General features: G+C 37.2%; 4 protein-coding genes and 1 pseudogene across 6 annotated transcripts; 4 read left to right on the top strand and 1 right to left on the bottom strand.

The window, feature by feature from the left end:
• Positions 39-2,250, top strand: LOC18784581 (40S ribosomal protein S4-1). The gene is made up of 5 exons (XM_020556820.1): positions 39-163; positions 572-649; positions 760-940; positions 1,319-1,416; positions 1,612-2,250. The coding sequence occupies exons 1-5, from the start codon at positions 161-163 to the stop codon at positions 2,044-2,046; spliced, it is 795 nt and encodes a 264-aa protein (XP_020412409.1). The 5' UTR covers positions 39-160; the 3' UTR covers positions 2,047-2,250.
• LOC18785314 (F-box/kelch-repeat protein At3g23880) lies at positions 3,843-6,356 on the top strand. 2 transcript variants are annotated; one of them, XR_002270386.1, is made up of 3 exons: positions 3,843-5,177; positions 5,685-6,002; positions 6,100-6,356. XR_002270386.1 is itself a non-coding variant. In XM_020558174.1 (3 exons), the coding sequence occupies exons 2-3, from the start codon at positions 4,572-4,574 to the stop codon at positions 5,775-5,777; spliced, it is 699 nt and encodes a 232-aa protein (XP_020413763.1). In that variant the 5' UTR covers positions 3,843-4,203; positions 4,570-4,571; the 3' UTR covers positions 5,778-6,356. The 2 variants fall into 2 exon arrangements, 1 of the variants encoding a protein (XP_020413763.1); XM_020558174.1 differs by having other exon boundaries at positions 3,843-4,203; positions 4,570-5,177; positions 5,685-6,356.
• On the bottom strand, positions 6,544-8,543 carry LOC18785902 (putative F-box protein At3g25750). The gene is made up of 2 exons (XM_007219191.2): positions 8,534-8,543; positions 6,544-7,646 (listed from the first exon to the last, which is right to left on the bottom strand). Exons 1-2 carry the CDS (start codon positions 8,541-8,543, stop codon positions 6,544-6,546), a joined length of 1,113 nt encoding a protein of 370 aa, XP_007219253.2.
• Positions 8,756-15,124, top strand: LOC18785802 (annotated as a pseudogene). The gene is made up of 13 exons (XR_002270385.1): positions 8,756-9,546; positions 9,699-9,766; positions 9,889-10,065; positions 10,167-11,494; positions 11,699-11,871; positions 12,087-12,336; positions 12,453-12,545; positions 12,634-12,774; positions 12,908-13,000; positions 13,195-13,482; positions 14,095-14,183; positions 14,377-14,651; positions 15,012-15,124. The product of XR_002270385.1 is annotated as a probable serine/threonine protein kinase IRE (transcript).
• On the top strand, positions 14,700-15,673 carry LOC18787250 (F-box/kelch-repeat protein At3g23880). The gene has a single exon (XM_020558175.1). It carries the CDS (start codon positions 15,014-15,016, stop codon positions 15,659-15,661), a length of 648 nt encoding a protein of 215 aa, XP_020413764.1. The 5' UTR covers positions 14,700-15,013; the 3' UTR covers positions 15,662-15,673.

A 16,324-nucleotide genomic window follows, 5' to 3' on the forward strand; every position in this document is an offset into this window, starting at 1 on the left:
TGAAGCACACCATGCAATCCAATTCTATAGGGTTTTAGGAGGCGCTACTCTCTCTCTCCCCCTCTCCCCCTCTCCCCCTCTCTCTCTGTGCAGTGTGTGCAGAGCTCTATAGCTGCGGAGGCTCAGATACTCTCCCGGAGGTCAAGCTCACAATCCCAAAATGGTACTTGCATCCCTCTCACCTGTTTTTTCTTCATTTTGCAATTTTTTTATCTCCTCGTTTTTATTTCTCTTTTCGCCGATCGTCATAGAATTTTTTCTCTTATTATTATCGTTTTCAAATCCGCATAATATGTAATACCCAGATCTAGATTTTCATGTTGGGTCTTTAACCTCTTTCGGCTTTTTACTGTAAATTCCGTTTTCATGATTTTCTGCATTGCCTGAAAAGTGAAATAAGCTCAAATTTCAGCTATGCTGCTTGGTTTTGGTTCTGGATGTTATAACGTTATTTCCTGTATAGATTTAAGAGCCAGAGAGTCGAAAATAAGTTTTTTTGCAAGCTGAGTTTGTTTTCTTATACAAATGGGGTCATTTGGGGTGCTGAACTTTATGCTTGTGGCTTTTACAGGCAAGAGGGTTGAAGAAGCATTTAAAGAGGCTCAATGCCCCGAAGCATTGGATGCTTGACAAACTTGGCGGTGCCTTTGTAAGTTGAAGATCTTATCTTGTCTTCCTTTTTATGTTGATGCTTGTGCATGCATCCTCCTTATTTCCCATTTTTATTCCTTACATTCTTCTTTTATTTTTCTTCCTTAGGCGCCCAAGCCTTCATCTGGGCCTCACAAGTCCAGGGAATGCCTTCCCTTGGTCATTATCTTACGAAACAGATTGAAATATGCTCTCACTTACCGTGAGGTCATTTCCATTTTGATGCAACGACATGTTCTGGTTGATGGGAAGGTTAGGACTGACAAGACATATCCTTCGGGTTTCATGGGTATGCTCTATCTTCTAACTGAATCAATATTTTCTTTTTCTTTTTCTTTTTCTTCTAGGCCGTGTTCAGTTTTTGTGTCAATATGAGTTGTATTTTCATGAGAACAATTGTCCCATAGATATTGCTGTAGGATTTTTATGTTCTCTTTATCAAGGCACCCATATTTCACCAGTTGTTCGGTTCTTTGAAAGAAACATTAGATTTTGGTGTATTTAGTAGCAAAAGGTTTGTATATAACAGTATTCAATTGCTTCAAGTGCATATGTTCTGTGGATGTGTTCTATTCGTAAAATCGCATTGGTATTGGGAGCTGTGTCCCGCCATTTCACGGCAATAAATTTTGACTTTGAAGAACTTATATTCCCCCCTGATTTGCAGATGTTATTTCAATCCCCAAAACAAATGAGAATTTCCGTCTCCTTTATGACACAAAGGGTCGGTTCCGTCTCCACTCGATCAGGGATGAAGAGGCGAAGGTTATTTATTTGAGTTCTCTGGATATCTTTTTCCTTATTTTTTTTCAAAGTAGATAACTTGAATTCAACTTAAGTATTGGCTGTGCTGTACTAGTATGCAAGGTGGTTTTATATAGGCAACAATCCGGCATTTCATCTTGTTAACTAATGGACTTTTGCTTTTTTCTGATATTTTGAGATGGTTTTTCTCTGCAGTTTAAACTTTGCAAAGTCCGGTCAGTGCAGTTTGGGCAAAAGGGTATCCCGTACATCAACACCTACGATGGGCGAACCATTCGCTACCCTGACCCTCTCATCAAGGCCAACGACACCATTAAGCTTGACCTAGAGAGCAACAAGATCACTGACTTCATTAAGTTTGATGTTGGGAATGTGGTCATGGTTACAGGTGGAAGGAACAGGGGGCGTGTTGGAGTAATCAAGAACAGGGAGAAACACAAGGGAAGTTTTGAGACAATCCATGTTCAGGATGCCACCGGCCATGAATTCGCTACTCGGTTGGCTAATGTGTTCACCATTGGCAAGGGGACGAAGCCATGGGTAAGTCTTCCTAAGGGAAAAGGTATCAAGCTCACTATCATCGAAGAGGCCAAAAAGAGGCAAGCAGCCCAACAAGCATCCACTGCCTAATTAATTGCGACACCCTTTTTAATTTTGTTGTACTTGTGTGGTCACTGTTTTTGCGGTTAGACTTAAAACAATTAGTTCTGAATTTGTGCTTCAAATTTTTTTTCCGGCTTGTTTTTCTCAGTACTGATAAATTGTTGACCTCAATTTTTTATAATCTTATACTTACTTGGTGCTCCTCTTTGGCCTTGACGGGCATATTCAATACTTGTCTTCATGGTGTTATTTCTTACTTAATGCCAAATCTAAGATATTCCGTTCTAGCGTGAGCTTTTATATGCTGGGTATGATCAAGGTAGCATTAAACTTGGAAATGAAGTCCAGGGTCCAAATGCAACCAAATCTCACCCATTGAGGTGCATCAAAGAACTCTTTGATATGGCAGGTCAAGCTGTTTGAGCCCCTAAATTCATAAGAGTAAACTGCCAAATTACCCCCGAACTATCAACTAATTTTCAATTTTCAATTTTCTCCATGTCCTTTTTTTTTTTTTGTCAATTAAGATAGGAACTAATTCAATTGAGATTTTAAAAGAGTTTAAAAGTTTGGGTGCATTCAATTCAGATTTTAAAAGAGTTTGTAAAAGTTTTAGTGTATTGAATTCAAATTTCAATTGACATTAAAAAAATACATCGAAATCCAAGTGTATTCAATTATGACTTTTTAAAAGTCAAACAAAATTGTGTATTCAAAAAGTAATTTATTTTGAAGGAATTAATGAGTTGCCTGATTTCGTTAGAAATTAAAGTGGTAAGTATAAATACAAAAGGCCCTGACGAATCTTATGTTAACTCTATAAACTTTGAACGTGCTCTACGCTTTCCAGTCCTTGAACGTGTGTGCTAGTCACATGGAGGTAAAAAATCTCCTATCTTTTTCTACATTATATATATTTTCTTATGAACTAATTAAAACTCTAATAAACTCTTTTAAAATCTATGATAAAACTCTAACAAACACCATTAAAATCAATCTTGGAATACAATCAAACTCTATGTGGAGTTTATAGAAATCAATTGAAATATATTGAACTCTATAAACTTTATAACTTCATTTAACTCTTTTAAATCTTAATTAAATACACCCCCCTAAAAGTCAAACAAAATGTCGCTTATGGAGAAATTCTTATATCTAGAGGACCAAAAATGGGATAATTGGTGAGACCACCTAAAATTGTATGCCCTTACACCTACAGGAATTGATTTGAAACTAACGAACGGGCCTGCAGGGAGTGAAAAATAGAAGAAAAAGAGAGGGCTAAGAAGATTCATTCTATAGTGAGGGTGTTATATATGGTGTGAGGTTCTATCTCTTAATCTATATATATAAAGCAAAAGGCAGAGAATGGTGAAACATTCAAAATATCAGAAAATGCCCTTGGTTAATGCAAACATTAAGAATTCAAATTATTAATTAAATGAGGATAATATGATAAATTCACACTTTTTCATATTTAAAAAAATTAAAAGAAAAAGAAAAGGCAGATAATGGATCCTATTTTTATGGAACACAACTACCCATTATCTTTTTTAATTCTAAAATAAATTTACTTATTTTTTAAAAAAAACCTCTCGCAAGCGCGGAAGCGCGTGCAGAGAGGCTAGTTATTAAATTAAACTAACTAATTTTATTCAATAACTAACTAATTTAATTTAACAATTAAGAAATACGATCTCACTTAAGGACCATATATAAGTGCACACTCTAGAATTATTGAGGCTAAGAAACCGAATGGGCCTGGAGATAAAGTTGCATTACATAAACCAAAAGGTCCAATCTAAGGCAAAGGTGGCAAAATATAAAAGATACAACAAAAAGCAGGGGTCAAAATAAAACGTTTCCAGAATTATGGCGATAAAATGGAATTTCAGCTTTAAAATGTTCCCGGGAAAGCTTTTTCCAATTAATAAATCCTCAGTAAACCCAGGATGAAGCATAGATAAATCTTACTCAAGCTTTTAATCAGGCTCAGCGTATAAATAGAGAGGTCCCTTTGATCCATTAAGGTTTGAGCCGACGCGATTTTCTTATCTCGCCATCATGTACGGAAACAAATGCCCTAGAAGCTAGAAAAGGGTTCTTCTCCTTCACTCTTCTTCTCTAACACAGCACAAGAACGAGACGCTTCGTCAGCTCCATTTCTTCTGCTTTTCTCATCAGGTTCCTCAAGTTTTTCTTTTATTTTTCTCGGATTTTTTAGAGGTTTTTTTTTTCCTGATATGAATGGTGGATTTTTATTTTTTATTTTTTATTTTTAGTTGATGGATTTGGATTTGGATTTTTCATTTATAGAGTTGAGACTGGGTATCATTTCATCTGAAAACTACGACGTTTAGGGTTCTTAATGCTCCTTGTTACTGGATCTTTTTAATTTTATGTATATGAATTTTACTCTGCTTAAGAACAGCTCTCTTGATATTTGACCCCAAAAACAAACAGCTCTCTTGATATTTCTTTTTCTTAATTATAGCTTTTTTTTGTATCAATTGTTTTTTCTCATTTAGTGTAACTATTTGAATGTGCAAGACATGGATAACATACAAGATATCGCACAAGGGATGCAGGAATTTAAAATTGAAGCGATCTCATGCACTTTTCCCCAGGAAATCATACAAGAGATCCTACTTAGGCTAACCGTCAAATCTGTTATCAAATGCATCTCAGTGTGCAAGACATGGAGGTCCATGATCATAAACCAAAGCTTTATTCGCACCCACCTCAACCCAACAGTTCATGTTAATAACCTGAACGCCAGTCACCTATTCCTAATCCACAGGGTTGCTGGTAAGAGGAGCGTCACTATGTTCCACAAAGCCCTTGTTGAAGATGTACTGGAAGAGGTTTATTCTCTGCATTATGATAACAAGGCTTTTGACGAGTACTCCAAGATAGAATTTCCAATTGCTCCAAAGCAAGAACTGTACAATCGACATCTTCGTGTGGTCGGCACTTGTAACGGGCTAATCTGCTTTGCGGATGATATCTTCCGTTATGGTTACGATATCTTTATATGGAACCCAGCCATTAGAAAGTTAGTGACCCTTCCCTGGCCTGGTGTTACCTATATGACACATGGTGGATACGATGCTTCTATTGGGTTTGGTTTTGATGCTAATACCAATGACTATAAGGTTGTGAGACTTGTTACTTATGTCATACTCTTTCATCACCCATAGATCAAGAAAACGGTCTTCACATTCGTTATCCATTGAGAATAAAGCAATGGATTTTCCATCTCCTGAAACAGATAATTGTAATCCCAGTTTGAAATCACATATTAAACTCTTCGGCACTGACATCTCACAAAATAACTTACTGCTCACGTCAAATGTCAATATAAAATATTCATTGCCATAATCTGTCCGGCGGAGTACAGGCCAGTGAAGAACCACATTAACAAAAGCCTGGGATTCGCGTCTATGTAATATCAAAAGCCTGTACTCCACCGGACAGATTATGGCAATGAATATTTTATATTGACATTTGACGTGAGCAGTAAGTTATTTTGTGAAATACCAGTGCCGAAGAGTTTAATATGTGATTTCAAACTAGGATTACAATTATCTGTTTCAGGATATGGAAAATTCATTGCTCTGTTCTCAATGGATAACAGATGTGAAAACCGTTTTCTTGATATATGGGTGATGAAAGAGTATGGCATAAAGGAGTCGTGGACCAAATTGCTTGGTCCACAGGGGCCGGAAAGACTTCTACCCAGGGGCATTATGTTTTAGGAAGAGCGGCGAAGTATTACTGATGCTTTGTGGAGATAGGGAAGAATTTTCCGGTGATGATGATAACTTTGATAATTACTACATAAAATCAAAACTGTTGCTGCCACGTAGTGAGTTTTATGCATTCATATTAGAGTCTTATTTGCTGCTGTAAATTGTAATATATATGGAATTGTTCAACAGTTTGTGCAGTGAATTTCTTTTCCAATGCTTTTCATGAACAGGGTACTTAATTTTCTAATTAGTCTTCATTTACGTAAAGCATGAAGAGGAAGTTATATTTGCACTAACAGTGGTTTTTATTCGTTTTCTTTCATGACAGACTCGTAGGGCTGCAACTTCCTTTTCCTCAAGTGCCTGGAATGCTGGTGCCTTTTGTTGACATGGAACTTCTTATCCCAAGTGCTGATATATTTTCTCGACTAGTTTTTAGGACAATTATTAACTTAGTTTTTGACCTATGGAAGTATGCACCTGTTACATATTTGAATTGGTTATGCAGTTCTAAACTAGCGAATGATTTTGCAAATTTTTTCCCTCAACAATTAACAGTATTTGCATTTGATATGATTCCCTTCACATTCGATATGTCATTGCGTCCATATTCTCAATTCACTGAGGCCAAAAATAAACCAAGCATGACCAAGTTGCCATAAATAAAAAAAGGTATCAAATATCAAAGATTTAATACTGAATCTACATCTTTAAAACATAACCTAAAAAAATATCTTAAAATGTTTGGGGATAAGAAGAAATGTGACAAATTTTATAGATAAACTGATGGCAAAAACCAAATTGGAGATTGCTTCAACTTCTTCATCAGGGTCATAATATGTGCAGGCTTTAAAATCCTTTGACTTTTGACATTGTACACCCCAAAATCTGTAAACGAACAATATTCTAATGACAGATCACAATCATCGTAGAAGTATATGCAATTCGACTCACATCCTTGAATTTTTGAAGCCACGACAGATATTGAAGAGTTATCACCCACAAACAAAGCAAAATCACCTAAGTCATTTTTCTCAATCCACGCATACTTATCATCATCCAGTTTGAAAACTCTAAATCCATTTGTCACGCGACCATGATGTGTATAAGTATCATAGCGGTGAACCAACAATAACTCTTCCTCATTGGAACCCACAAGGTATGCCTTTATGTATATGTCTGTTTCATAAAGAGGTGCCGCCACCAGATTTATATTTAGGATGCGCTGAGTAGTATATTCAAGAATAAAAAGTTGTCTCTTAAAGGATGTAAGAACATAACTTTTATCCCCAATTTGAGCAATATCTTCAAAAATGGAACAACTTCGATCGAAGTATGTCCATTTATTGTCTCCAAGTCTAATAAAAGCCAATTCACACCTTGCGCCATATATTACCACAACAATGCAGTCATTTGCATTTGATATTGGATCTGCGGAAATCGCCGACTTGTAGACAAAATATTCACAATGTTTAGCACAAGCTCCTGTGTGGTGTTTACCTGGAGGATTTAGTGGAGGTAGACGAATAATTGAATTTTTTTTCTTTTTTCTTCCTTTAACCCTGAATGATGGATTTATTAAGGTTACCACAAAATTTTCATCGCAAACTATTAACCATCCTTTTGAAGACCCACAAAATCGCCTCTTCATCCATTTTAACTGCATTTTGAGGACCTTATCATTTGTCACATCACAAAAATTCCATGTATTTTTTTGTCTATCAGGAATTAAGAGCATTGGAACACTATTGATTTGGTTATTCTTTGATACCCAATTCCATGACTTGCAAACAGCAGCGAATCGTAAAGAATCTAAATGTAACACTAGTCTCTTGAAAACTAAATCTAAAAGTTCATCAGGCAAACTTTCCCAATCTGAAAATAAAAAAGAAAAAAAAAATCAATTAGAGATGCGATGAAGAAGAAGCAGATGTGTAATTAATCTTGGCCATAGCTTTATAAAAATAACCGTATGATTTGAAACATAGAAAGTAAAAATTGATGGAACGATACAAAGATATAAATTAAAAAAGAAAACCAGTAAAAAAGAATTTCAAACTAAAAGGTGCATTAATTCCTGTTTTTCTTTTATTAGAAGATAGGCATGTTACAACTAAAAAACAATCAAATTACAGAAGCAAATGGAGAACAAAAAATCTAAAGACAAATCTAGAAGGATGTAACCTTACACACACAGTGATATAAAACAATATATATAAATAAACAACATCCTAAAAACTGATTGAAATAAAACTAATTAAGGTGGCCGCTTAGGGTGTTTTAGGGCGTGTCTTTCATGCAAAGGATCCATTAGTGTACTAGTTTGGAGTAATTGCTCTCCCAGACAAGTTCATGAGTTTGATTATGAAAAGTCCTAAAAAAAAAAGGGTGTGTCATTCACTAGTTGACAAAAATGAAAGGATTCCCCACGTATATTGTATGATAGGATTATATAACATGTGTAGCCAAAAATTCAACTCAACTGAGTATTAGATTAGAGTCATGCTTTTCTCTTTTTCCTTATTTTCCTTAATTTAGGATATAATTTTTTGTTTTATTTCACCAAATATTCATCAAATTTATAGGAGTAGGACACATGAATTGTCTAGAAATTTTTGCAATAGCAAGATACAATATGAAAGGCTCGCATATTTACAATACTAAATATAGCATGACAACAACTTGCAAACAAACAAATTTACAAAGTTAAGGAAAGGAAAACACGAGTGTAACCTAGAGAAGTTTTGTTTAAGAAAACATACCTGATTCCATTGATTCCAAACACAGACGAGATTTTTTTGGTGGCTTTGAATTGAATGTAAAGCAATTGACTATAGAAAGAAAAGAACCCCTTATTTATATACAAGTGCTCCTAATTCCTAATAAGAATAGGAGGAAATACAAGAGTTTTATCGTAATTCCTTATAAGAATAGGAGGAATTGCAAGAGTTTTATCTTTCACATTCAAGGCCCAAAAGAAAATAGTCAAACAAACGACGGCCCACAAAACAAAAGTGATTTGGGTCAGTTGATGAATAAGGCTAAATAAGTACAATTGACTTTTCGTTTGTCAATTGTACATCTGTTTCTGTTCCTTCAAGTTCGAACTTACGGTAGTCCCGTCTGCAGGGGAACGACGCCAATTACATGCTTAGCGGGAAGCCCGTTTCAAACCCACAACCGAAAAAACACATAAATTCGTGTCACTCTCTAACGCTCTCTTCCCGCGAGATAATCTCCCCCAGCAACCCCCCCTCTCTCTCTCTCTCTCTCTCAATCCCATGACGAATCCGAATCCGAATCCGAATCTAAAACCGAACTGTTTTCTCCCCCATGTCGAGCTCTCCTCCACCTTCTTCAAAGCCACCCCTGATTTCCGACCCCGACGGCAAATTAGACTCCGCAACGACGTCGTCCGTGTCCTCTCCAACTCAACCCTCTCCCTCCAGAGCTAAGCTCCTCAAAATCCCCCCCATCCCGATTCGACGAAGCCCCAGACACACGATCCACGAAGACGAAGAATTTGAAGAATTCGAAGAAGAAGACGACGACGACGACGAAGAGTATGAGGACCAGGTTCGTACGGAACGTAAAACAGATGATGCGCCTATCGTGTTGGCATCGTCGCTCGGCCTCAATCACATTCGGACTCGATCGGCTCCGTCCCCGCTTCGATTCTCTTCGTCGGTCTGCTCGGCTTCGAATTTCGGTGACGAATCGAATAAGGTCAAGTACACGGTCAAGCCAAAACCCAAATTTACGCCCATACAACCAGGTATTTACGTAACTTTAATGTGGTAACGTTTTAATATTCTTATTTTATTGGATTATAATTCGTTCTTTTCCGTCTAATAATGAATTCGATCATCAGGTATTTGTGAGTGTAATTTATTTTTTGTTAATTTCTAATTTTCAATTTCTTTATAGTGAAACCTGTGCACTGGAATCAATCAAAATCGCTCAGAAATCCTTCACTACTCAATCCAGTCTCGGAGGTAAAGAAATTGCCAATGAATTGCATTATGTATATATATATATATGAAGTTGGTTGGAGAAATGCAGGTAGCTCACGAGCTTGACAATGATGTGGTTTGTATGTAATTGTATATATTGGTAGGGTAACCATGCAGCCTTTTCAAAGGAAATGCAGTCGCCGCGTTTTCAGGCAATACTGCGTCTTACGAGTGGGCGAAAGAAGAGAACACATGACATTAAAAGTTTCTCTCATGAGCTCAACTCTAAAGGAGTTCGACCATTTCCCGTGTGGAAGTCTCGCGCATTTGGCCATATGGAGGTAAATTTGAATTTTTATTATAAATTTTTATGCCTTATAGTATTTTATTTTATTCTTTGCCCGATCTCATTAAACTGTGTCGCTGTTGTAAAATTGTTTAGGAGATTATGGTGGCGGTCAGGGCAAGATTTGAGAGGTTAAAGGAAGATGTTGACTTTGATTTAGGTGCATTTGCTGGTGATTTGGTGGGAATACTTGAAAAGTCTTCGGAGTCTCACCCTGAATGGAAAGAGAATTTTGAGGACTTGTTGGTTGTTGCCCGGCGGTGTGCAAAGATGTCGCCTGGTGAATTTTGGGTGAAGTGCGAAGCCATTGTTCAGAAATTGGATGACCGGCGTCAAGAGCTACCAATGGGGGCCCTCAAACAAGCCCACACCCGTCTTCTTTTTATTCTCACTCGGTGCACACGGCTTGTGCAGTTCCAAAAAGAGAGTGGTTATGAGGAAGAGCACATTCTCAGTCTTCACCAGCTCAGTGATCTTGGTGTTTACCCTGAACAAATTTTGGAGGGTGCACAGCAGAGCTTTAGTGGCCAACTGGGTGGTAAGGATGCAAATGAGAAGCACATGAATAAGTCCCATGAGCAGGAAAAAGTTAGTGCTGCTGATGATGTGGAGGTTGACACTGCCAAAAGCGTTGAATCTACAGGCAGCTATAGGATGTCATCTTGGAAAAAACTTCCATCTGCTGCTGAGAAGAATCAGAAAGGCCATGATGCTGCTGATACAGCGCCAAACGACAAATCAGACCGTTTGCATGCCAAAGATGACACAAAAACTTGTGGGGAGTATAGTAGTGACAATGTGGATACTCCATCATGCCGACCTGAACCCCCAGAGGTGTCTGCAAGTGCACAAAGAATCTCTTGGGGATTATGGATGGATCAGCAGAATGTTTCATACGAGAATTTGATGATCTGTCGCATATGTGAGGTGGAAATACCAACTGTACATGTAGAGGAGCACTCCCGAATATGTACGATTGCTGATAGGTGTGACTTGAAGGGTTTAACTGTGATGATCGACTTGAAAGAGTTGCTGAAGCTCTTGAAAGGATAATGGAATCTTGGACACTAAAAGGCACTGATACTCGAGGAAGTTTTGATGTTTCAGGAGTATATACAACAAGGATGCATGAAGATTTAGATGAGTTGTCACCACCAAAACGAAATGACTTGTCTCCTCGTTTCTCTGAAGGCATTCTTGATTGCGTTCCTGATGCTGACAATTCTTTTGTCATGGAAGATCTGAATGTTTTGCCTGACATGCCATGTGACATGCGTTCTTCTTTGACACCTGAACAAGGCACCAGAACCTCGTCGGCAGGAAGCTCGACACCAAGATCACCACTATTAACACCAAGAACCAGTCAGATTGAAATGCTGTTGAGTGGATGGAGAGCAATACCAGAACTTGAGAGTTATCAGCAGGTGACCCACTTCTATTTTCCTTCTGACCAGAATTCTGCCGTTACTTCTTTTTCTCTCAAAGATGAAGTCAGTATACTTTGTTTTAAGTTCGTATTATTGCTCTGCAACTGAAACTCTTGTTGAATGCATTTTTGGTTCATCTTGGTTGCTATAGACACTCTGCTCCCTTCATGTTCATATTTTGATTAGAGCATGGATTGACAGATTCATAAGCTACTGGATATCGCCCGTTCCATCGCAAATGTTAGCAATTGTGAATACAGTGCATTGGAGTACATGCTTGAACGACTGGAAGACCTAAAATATGCCATCCAGGATAGGAAGGTCGATGCCCTTGTTGTGGAGACTTTTGGAAGGCGTATAGAAAAATTATTGCAGTGAGTGGAAGCCATAATTTATTACTGCACGTCTCTTGTGGTTTGTACAATTGTGAATCCCCTCAAAAGATTTTCTTGATTCGAGCATTAACAAAATTGTCTCATTTTTATCTTCTGTCGTCATTATATTTTTCATATTTCTTCAAATGATTGGTTAATTATTTAAAATCCAGTAAAAGCATCTCTGATTATAATGATAATTCTGAAATTTACAGGGAAAAATATGTACATCTTTGTGGGCAGATAGAAGATGAGAAAGTGGATCCATCAAATGGTATGGCTGACGAAGAAAGTTCAGTTGAAGATGAAGCAGTTCGTAGTCTGCGTGCCAGCCCCATCAATCCGTGTTCAAAGGATCGAACATCTATTGAAGATTTTGAAATAATAAAACCAATAAGCAGGGGTGCATTTGGGCGAGTTTTTCTTGCCAGAAAAAGAGCGACTGGTGACTTATTTGCTATAAAGGTCTGTTTGTTTCTATGTGTTTTCAGCCATGGAAAATGCTTCCATCTTTTAATTGCAAGTAAATGTTTCAAGATAAGTCGGTTCTCAGAACTGATTCTGGTGGTACATTTCTGAAGGTATTAAAGAAGGCTGATATGATTCGTAAAAATGCTGTTGAAAGTATTTTGGCGGAGCGTAACATCCTTATATTGCTTCGCAATCCTTTTGTGGTGAGTGGGCCCCCAAAATGTACAGTTCACTTTAAGAATGCATTGCATTTGGAAATAATTTCTAATACGTGCTTCTGATGATGAGCAGGTCCGATTTTTCTATTCGTTCACATGCAGGGAAAACCTGTATCTGGTCATGGAATACTTAAATGGTGGAGATCTGTACTCTTTACTACGAAATCTAGGCTGCTTAGATGAAGATATGGCCAAAGTATATATTGCAGAAGTTGTAAGGGAATACTAGTATCTTTTGTTCCATTTTCCTCTCCAGATTCACCTTTTCATTTCTCTTTCTCTAAATTTTTTCTCATAGATGGTATAACAGTACAAGTAATCTTTTGTTTACTCTTTTCTTTTTAAAGGTTCTTGCTTTGGAGTATTTGCATTCATTAAATGTTGTCCATAGAGACTTGAAGCCAGACAACCTGTTGATTGGTCAAGATGGTCACATCAAGGTCAATATTTTGCGGTCTTAGTTCTTTTACATAATTCCCTCCCTCTTTTATATAATTGGAGATAAGTTTGGCCATAGTAAAAGCATTCTGGTATTATATCATGCATCTGTTTTTTTTGGGTATCATCTGCATAGGTTCTGCCATAAAGTGTTTACTTGTCACTTCTCACAAATGTCTAATCCCTTATGTTACAGTTGACAGATTTTGGGCTCTCCAAGGTTGGTCTAATCAGCAGCACTGATGACTTATCAGGTCCATCAGTTAGTGATACTGGTTTTCTTCGAGATGATGAACCAAAAACTCAGCCTTCATCAGAAAGGACACAGCGCCAGAAACATTCAGTTGTTGGCACCCCTGATTATTTGGCACCTGAAATACTTCTTGGCATGGGGCATAGTGCAACTGCTGATTGGTGGTCTGTGGGCGTTATTCTTTTTGAGCTGCTTGTTGGTCTTCCACCGTTCAATGCAGAGCATCCACAGGTATGCAGTCTAACTATGGTGGGCATTAATTTAAATTGTTTTTGGACTGCTGGGCGTATTTTGTTTTTTTTCTTTTCCCTCTTTATTGAATGTAATCATCTTCTGTCATAACAAAAAACAGGTCCTTACTTAAGGAACTTAAGAGAGGATTTTGTGTATATATATGCATAAATTCTATATACACTCTTCAGTAAACTCGTGAATATCTTATGAGCATTAATCTTTCTCCTCATTTTCATTGGCACAACAGTTTGTTCTTCTGATATTTTGTTCCTAAAATTTTTCTGGTGGTTCTTTTTGGACTGTTCATGAAGGATTAAGTTCTTTTTCTGGTGGTTCTTACAGCCTGTTCGTTCAACTCTTCACCAAAATTTTATTGAATTTATCATTTATTGGTTTTACATTTCGTTGTATATTTTCTGCACTACAGTATTTCTCTATTGCTCTTATTTCTACTTAACATTGCTCCAAGTCTTTTATAGCATCCTTAACATCTGAATGATTTTTTCTGATCCTTATAACCGGGAATTGTAACATCTTTTAATGCCAGATCATTTGAGAGTCTTGGGTGAAAAATTTGACACTGTTACTTATAGATGCTACTTATTGCAGCAAATTTTCAACAATATAATAAACAGAGATATTCCCTGGCCTAAGGTACCTGAGGAGATGAGCTATGAAGCATACGATTTGATTGACAAGTAAGAAAGATTACAAGAGATATGTTTCTGGATGTATTAATTACAATTTTATTGTGACTGCTTATGTAGATCTCTAATGTGCCTCTATTTTTCAAGAGAGGTCTGTCAGACTAAGATATCTAAAGTCCTCTCATTTAGAATTTGAAGACAGCATGCCTTCATCTTACTTACATTTCCTTTGGCCTCCTGTCAGATTGATGACCGAAAACCCAGTTCAAAGACTTGGAGCAACAGGTTCCAGGGAGGTAATTTATTGACTACCGATGAAAATTCATTTGTAAGTCAGAATGAAGAGGTCCCTTTGATCCATTAAGGTTTGAGCCGACGCGATTTTCTTATCTCGCCATCATGTACGGAAACAAATGCCCTAGAAGCTAGAAAAGGGTTCTTCTCCTTCACTCTTCTTCTCTAACACAGCACCAGAACGAGACGCTTCGTCAGCTCCATTTCTTCTGCTTTTCTCATCAGGTTCCTCAAGTTTTTCTTTTATTTTTCCCGGATTTTTTAGAGGTTTTTTTTTTCCTGATATGAATGGTGGATTTTTATTTTTTATTTTTTATTTTTAGTTGATGGATTTGGATTTTTCATTTATAGAGTTGAGACTGGGTATCATTTCATCTGAAAACTACGACGTTTAGGGTTCTTAATGCTCCTTGTTACTGGATCTTTTTAATTTTATGTATATGAATTTTACTCTGCTTAAGAACAGCTCTCTTGATATTTGACCCCAAAAACAAACAGCTCTCTTGATATTTCTTTTTCTTAATTATAGCTTTTTTTTGTATCAATTGTTTTTTCTCATTTAGTGTAACTATTTGAATGTGCAAGACATGGATAACATACAAGATATCGCACAAGGGATGCAGGAATTTAAAATTGAAGCGATCTCATGCACTTTTCCCCAGGAAATCATACAAGAGATCCTACTTAGGCTAACCGTCAAATCTGTTATCAAATGCATCTCAGTGTGCAAGACATGGAGGTCCATGATCATAAACCAAAGCTTTATTCGCACCCACCTCAACCCAACAGTTCATGTTAATAACCTGAACGCCAGTCACCTATTCCTAATCCACAGGGTTGCTGGTAAGAGGAGCGTCACTATGTTCCACAAAGCCCTTGTTGAAGATGTACTGGAAGAGGTTTATTCTCTGCATTATGATAACAAGGCTTTTGACGAGTACTCCAAGATAGAATTTCCAATTGCTCCAAAGCAAGAACTGTACAATCGACATCTTCGTGTGGTCGGCACTTGTAACGGGCTAATCTGCTTTGCGGATGATATCTTCCGTTATGGTTACGATATCTTTATATGGAACCCAGCCATTAGAAAGTTAGTGACCCTTCCCTGGCCTGGTGTTACCTATATGACACATGGTGGATACGATGCTTCTATTGGGTTTGGTTTTGATGCTAATACCAATGACTATAAGGTTGTGAGACTTGTTACTTATGTCATACTCTTTCATCACCCATAGATCAAGAAAACGGTCTTCACATTGGAAAATCCATTGCTCTGTTCTCAATGGATAACAGATGTGAAAACCGTTTTCTTGATATATGGGTGATGAAAGAGTATGAACTCTTCGGCACTGACATCTCACAAAATAACTTACTGCTCACGTCAAATGTCAATATAAAATATTCATTGCCATAATGAGCGGCGAAGTATTACTGATGCTTTGTGGAGATAGGGAAGAATTTTCCGATGATGATGATAACTTTGATAATTACTACATAAAATCAAAGCATGAGTTTGTATCACTAGACCTTGTGAACAAAACCGTTGAAAATCTTGGTGTTCCTGGAGAAGGATATCAATATTGCACCGTTGATTCTTTCAAAGAGGTCCTTGTCTTACTCGACCAGACAGATGCAGTTTCCTACTAAGAGAAGGAACAGACAGGTAATGTGATTATAATGCTGAGAGGCAGAGCATTTCTTGTCAAGAACAATTTTTAATTCTTAGCTTGTCAGATTTTTATATTCACTTAACAGCTGATAGATGATTAAATTGATGTGGGTTCTTTTTATGTTCATTAACTTATCTTTCGTCTAACTGAATTTGGAAAACAAGAAGTTGAAACCAACACTGATAAATATGTTTAGTAGACTGTGGAACTGTTGCTGCCACGTAGTGA

This window comes from Prunus persica, chromosome G2, assembly GCF_000346465.2.
Source record: "Prunus persica cultivar Lovell chromosome G2, Prunus_persica_NCBIv2, whole genome shotgun sequence".
NCBI lineage: Eukaryota > Viridiplantae > Streptophyta > Magnoliopsida > Rosales > Rosaceae > Prunus > Prunus persica.

Bases quoted from the DNA above. Each gene is read 5' to 3' on its own strand.
- LOC18785314 (XM_020558174.1), top strand. From the start codon at position 4,572: ATGGATAACATACAAGATATCGCACAAGGGATGCAGGAATTTAAAATT. The intron at 5,178-5,684 runs GTGAGACTTGTT...CTTGATATATGG, and splicing joins ATACCAATGACTATAAGGTT to GTGATGAAAGAGTATGGCAT.
- LOC18784581 (XM_020556820.1), top strand. The intron at 650-759 runs GTAAGTTGAAGA...TTTCTTCCTTAG, and splicing joins ACAAACTTGGCGGTGCCTTT to GCGCCCAAGCCTTCATCTGG. The intron at 1,417-1,611 runs GTTATTTATTTG...TTTTCTCTGCAG, and splicing joins TCAGGGATGAAGAGGCGAAG to TTTAAACTTTGCAAAGTCCG.
- LOC18787250 (XM_020558175.1), top strand. From the start codon at position 15,014: ATGGATAACATACAAGATATCGCACAAGGGATGCAGGAATTTAAAATT.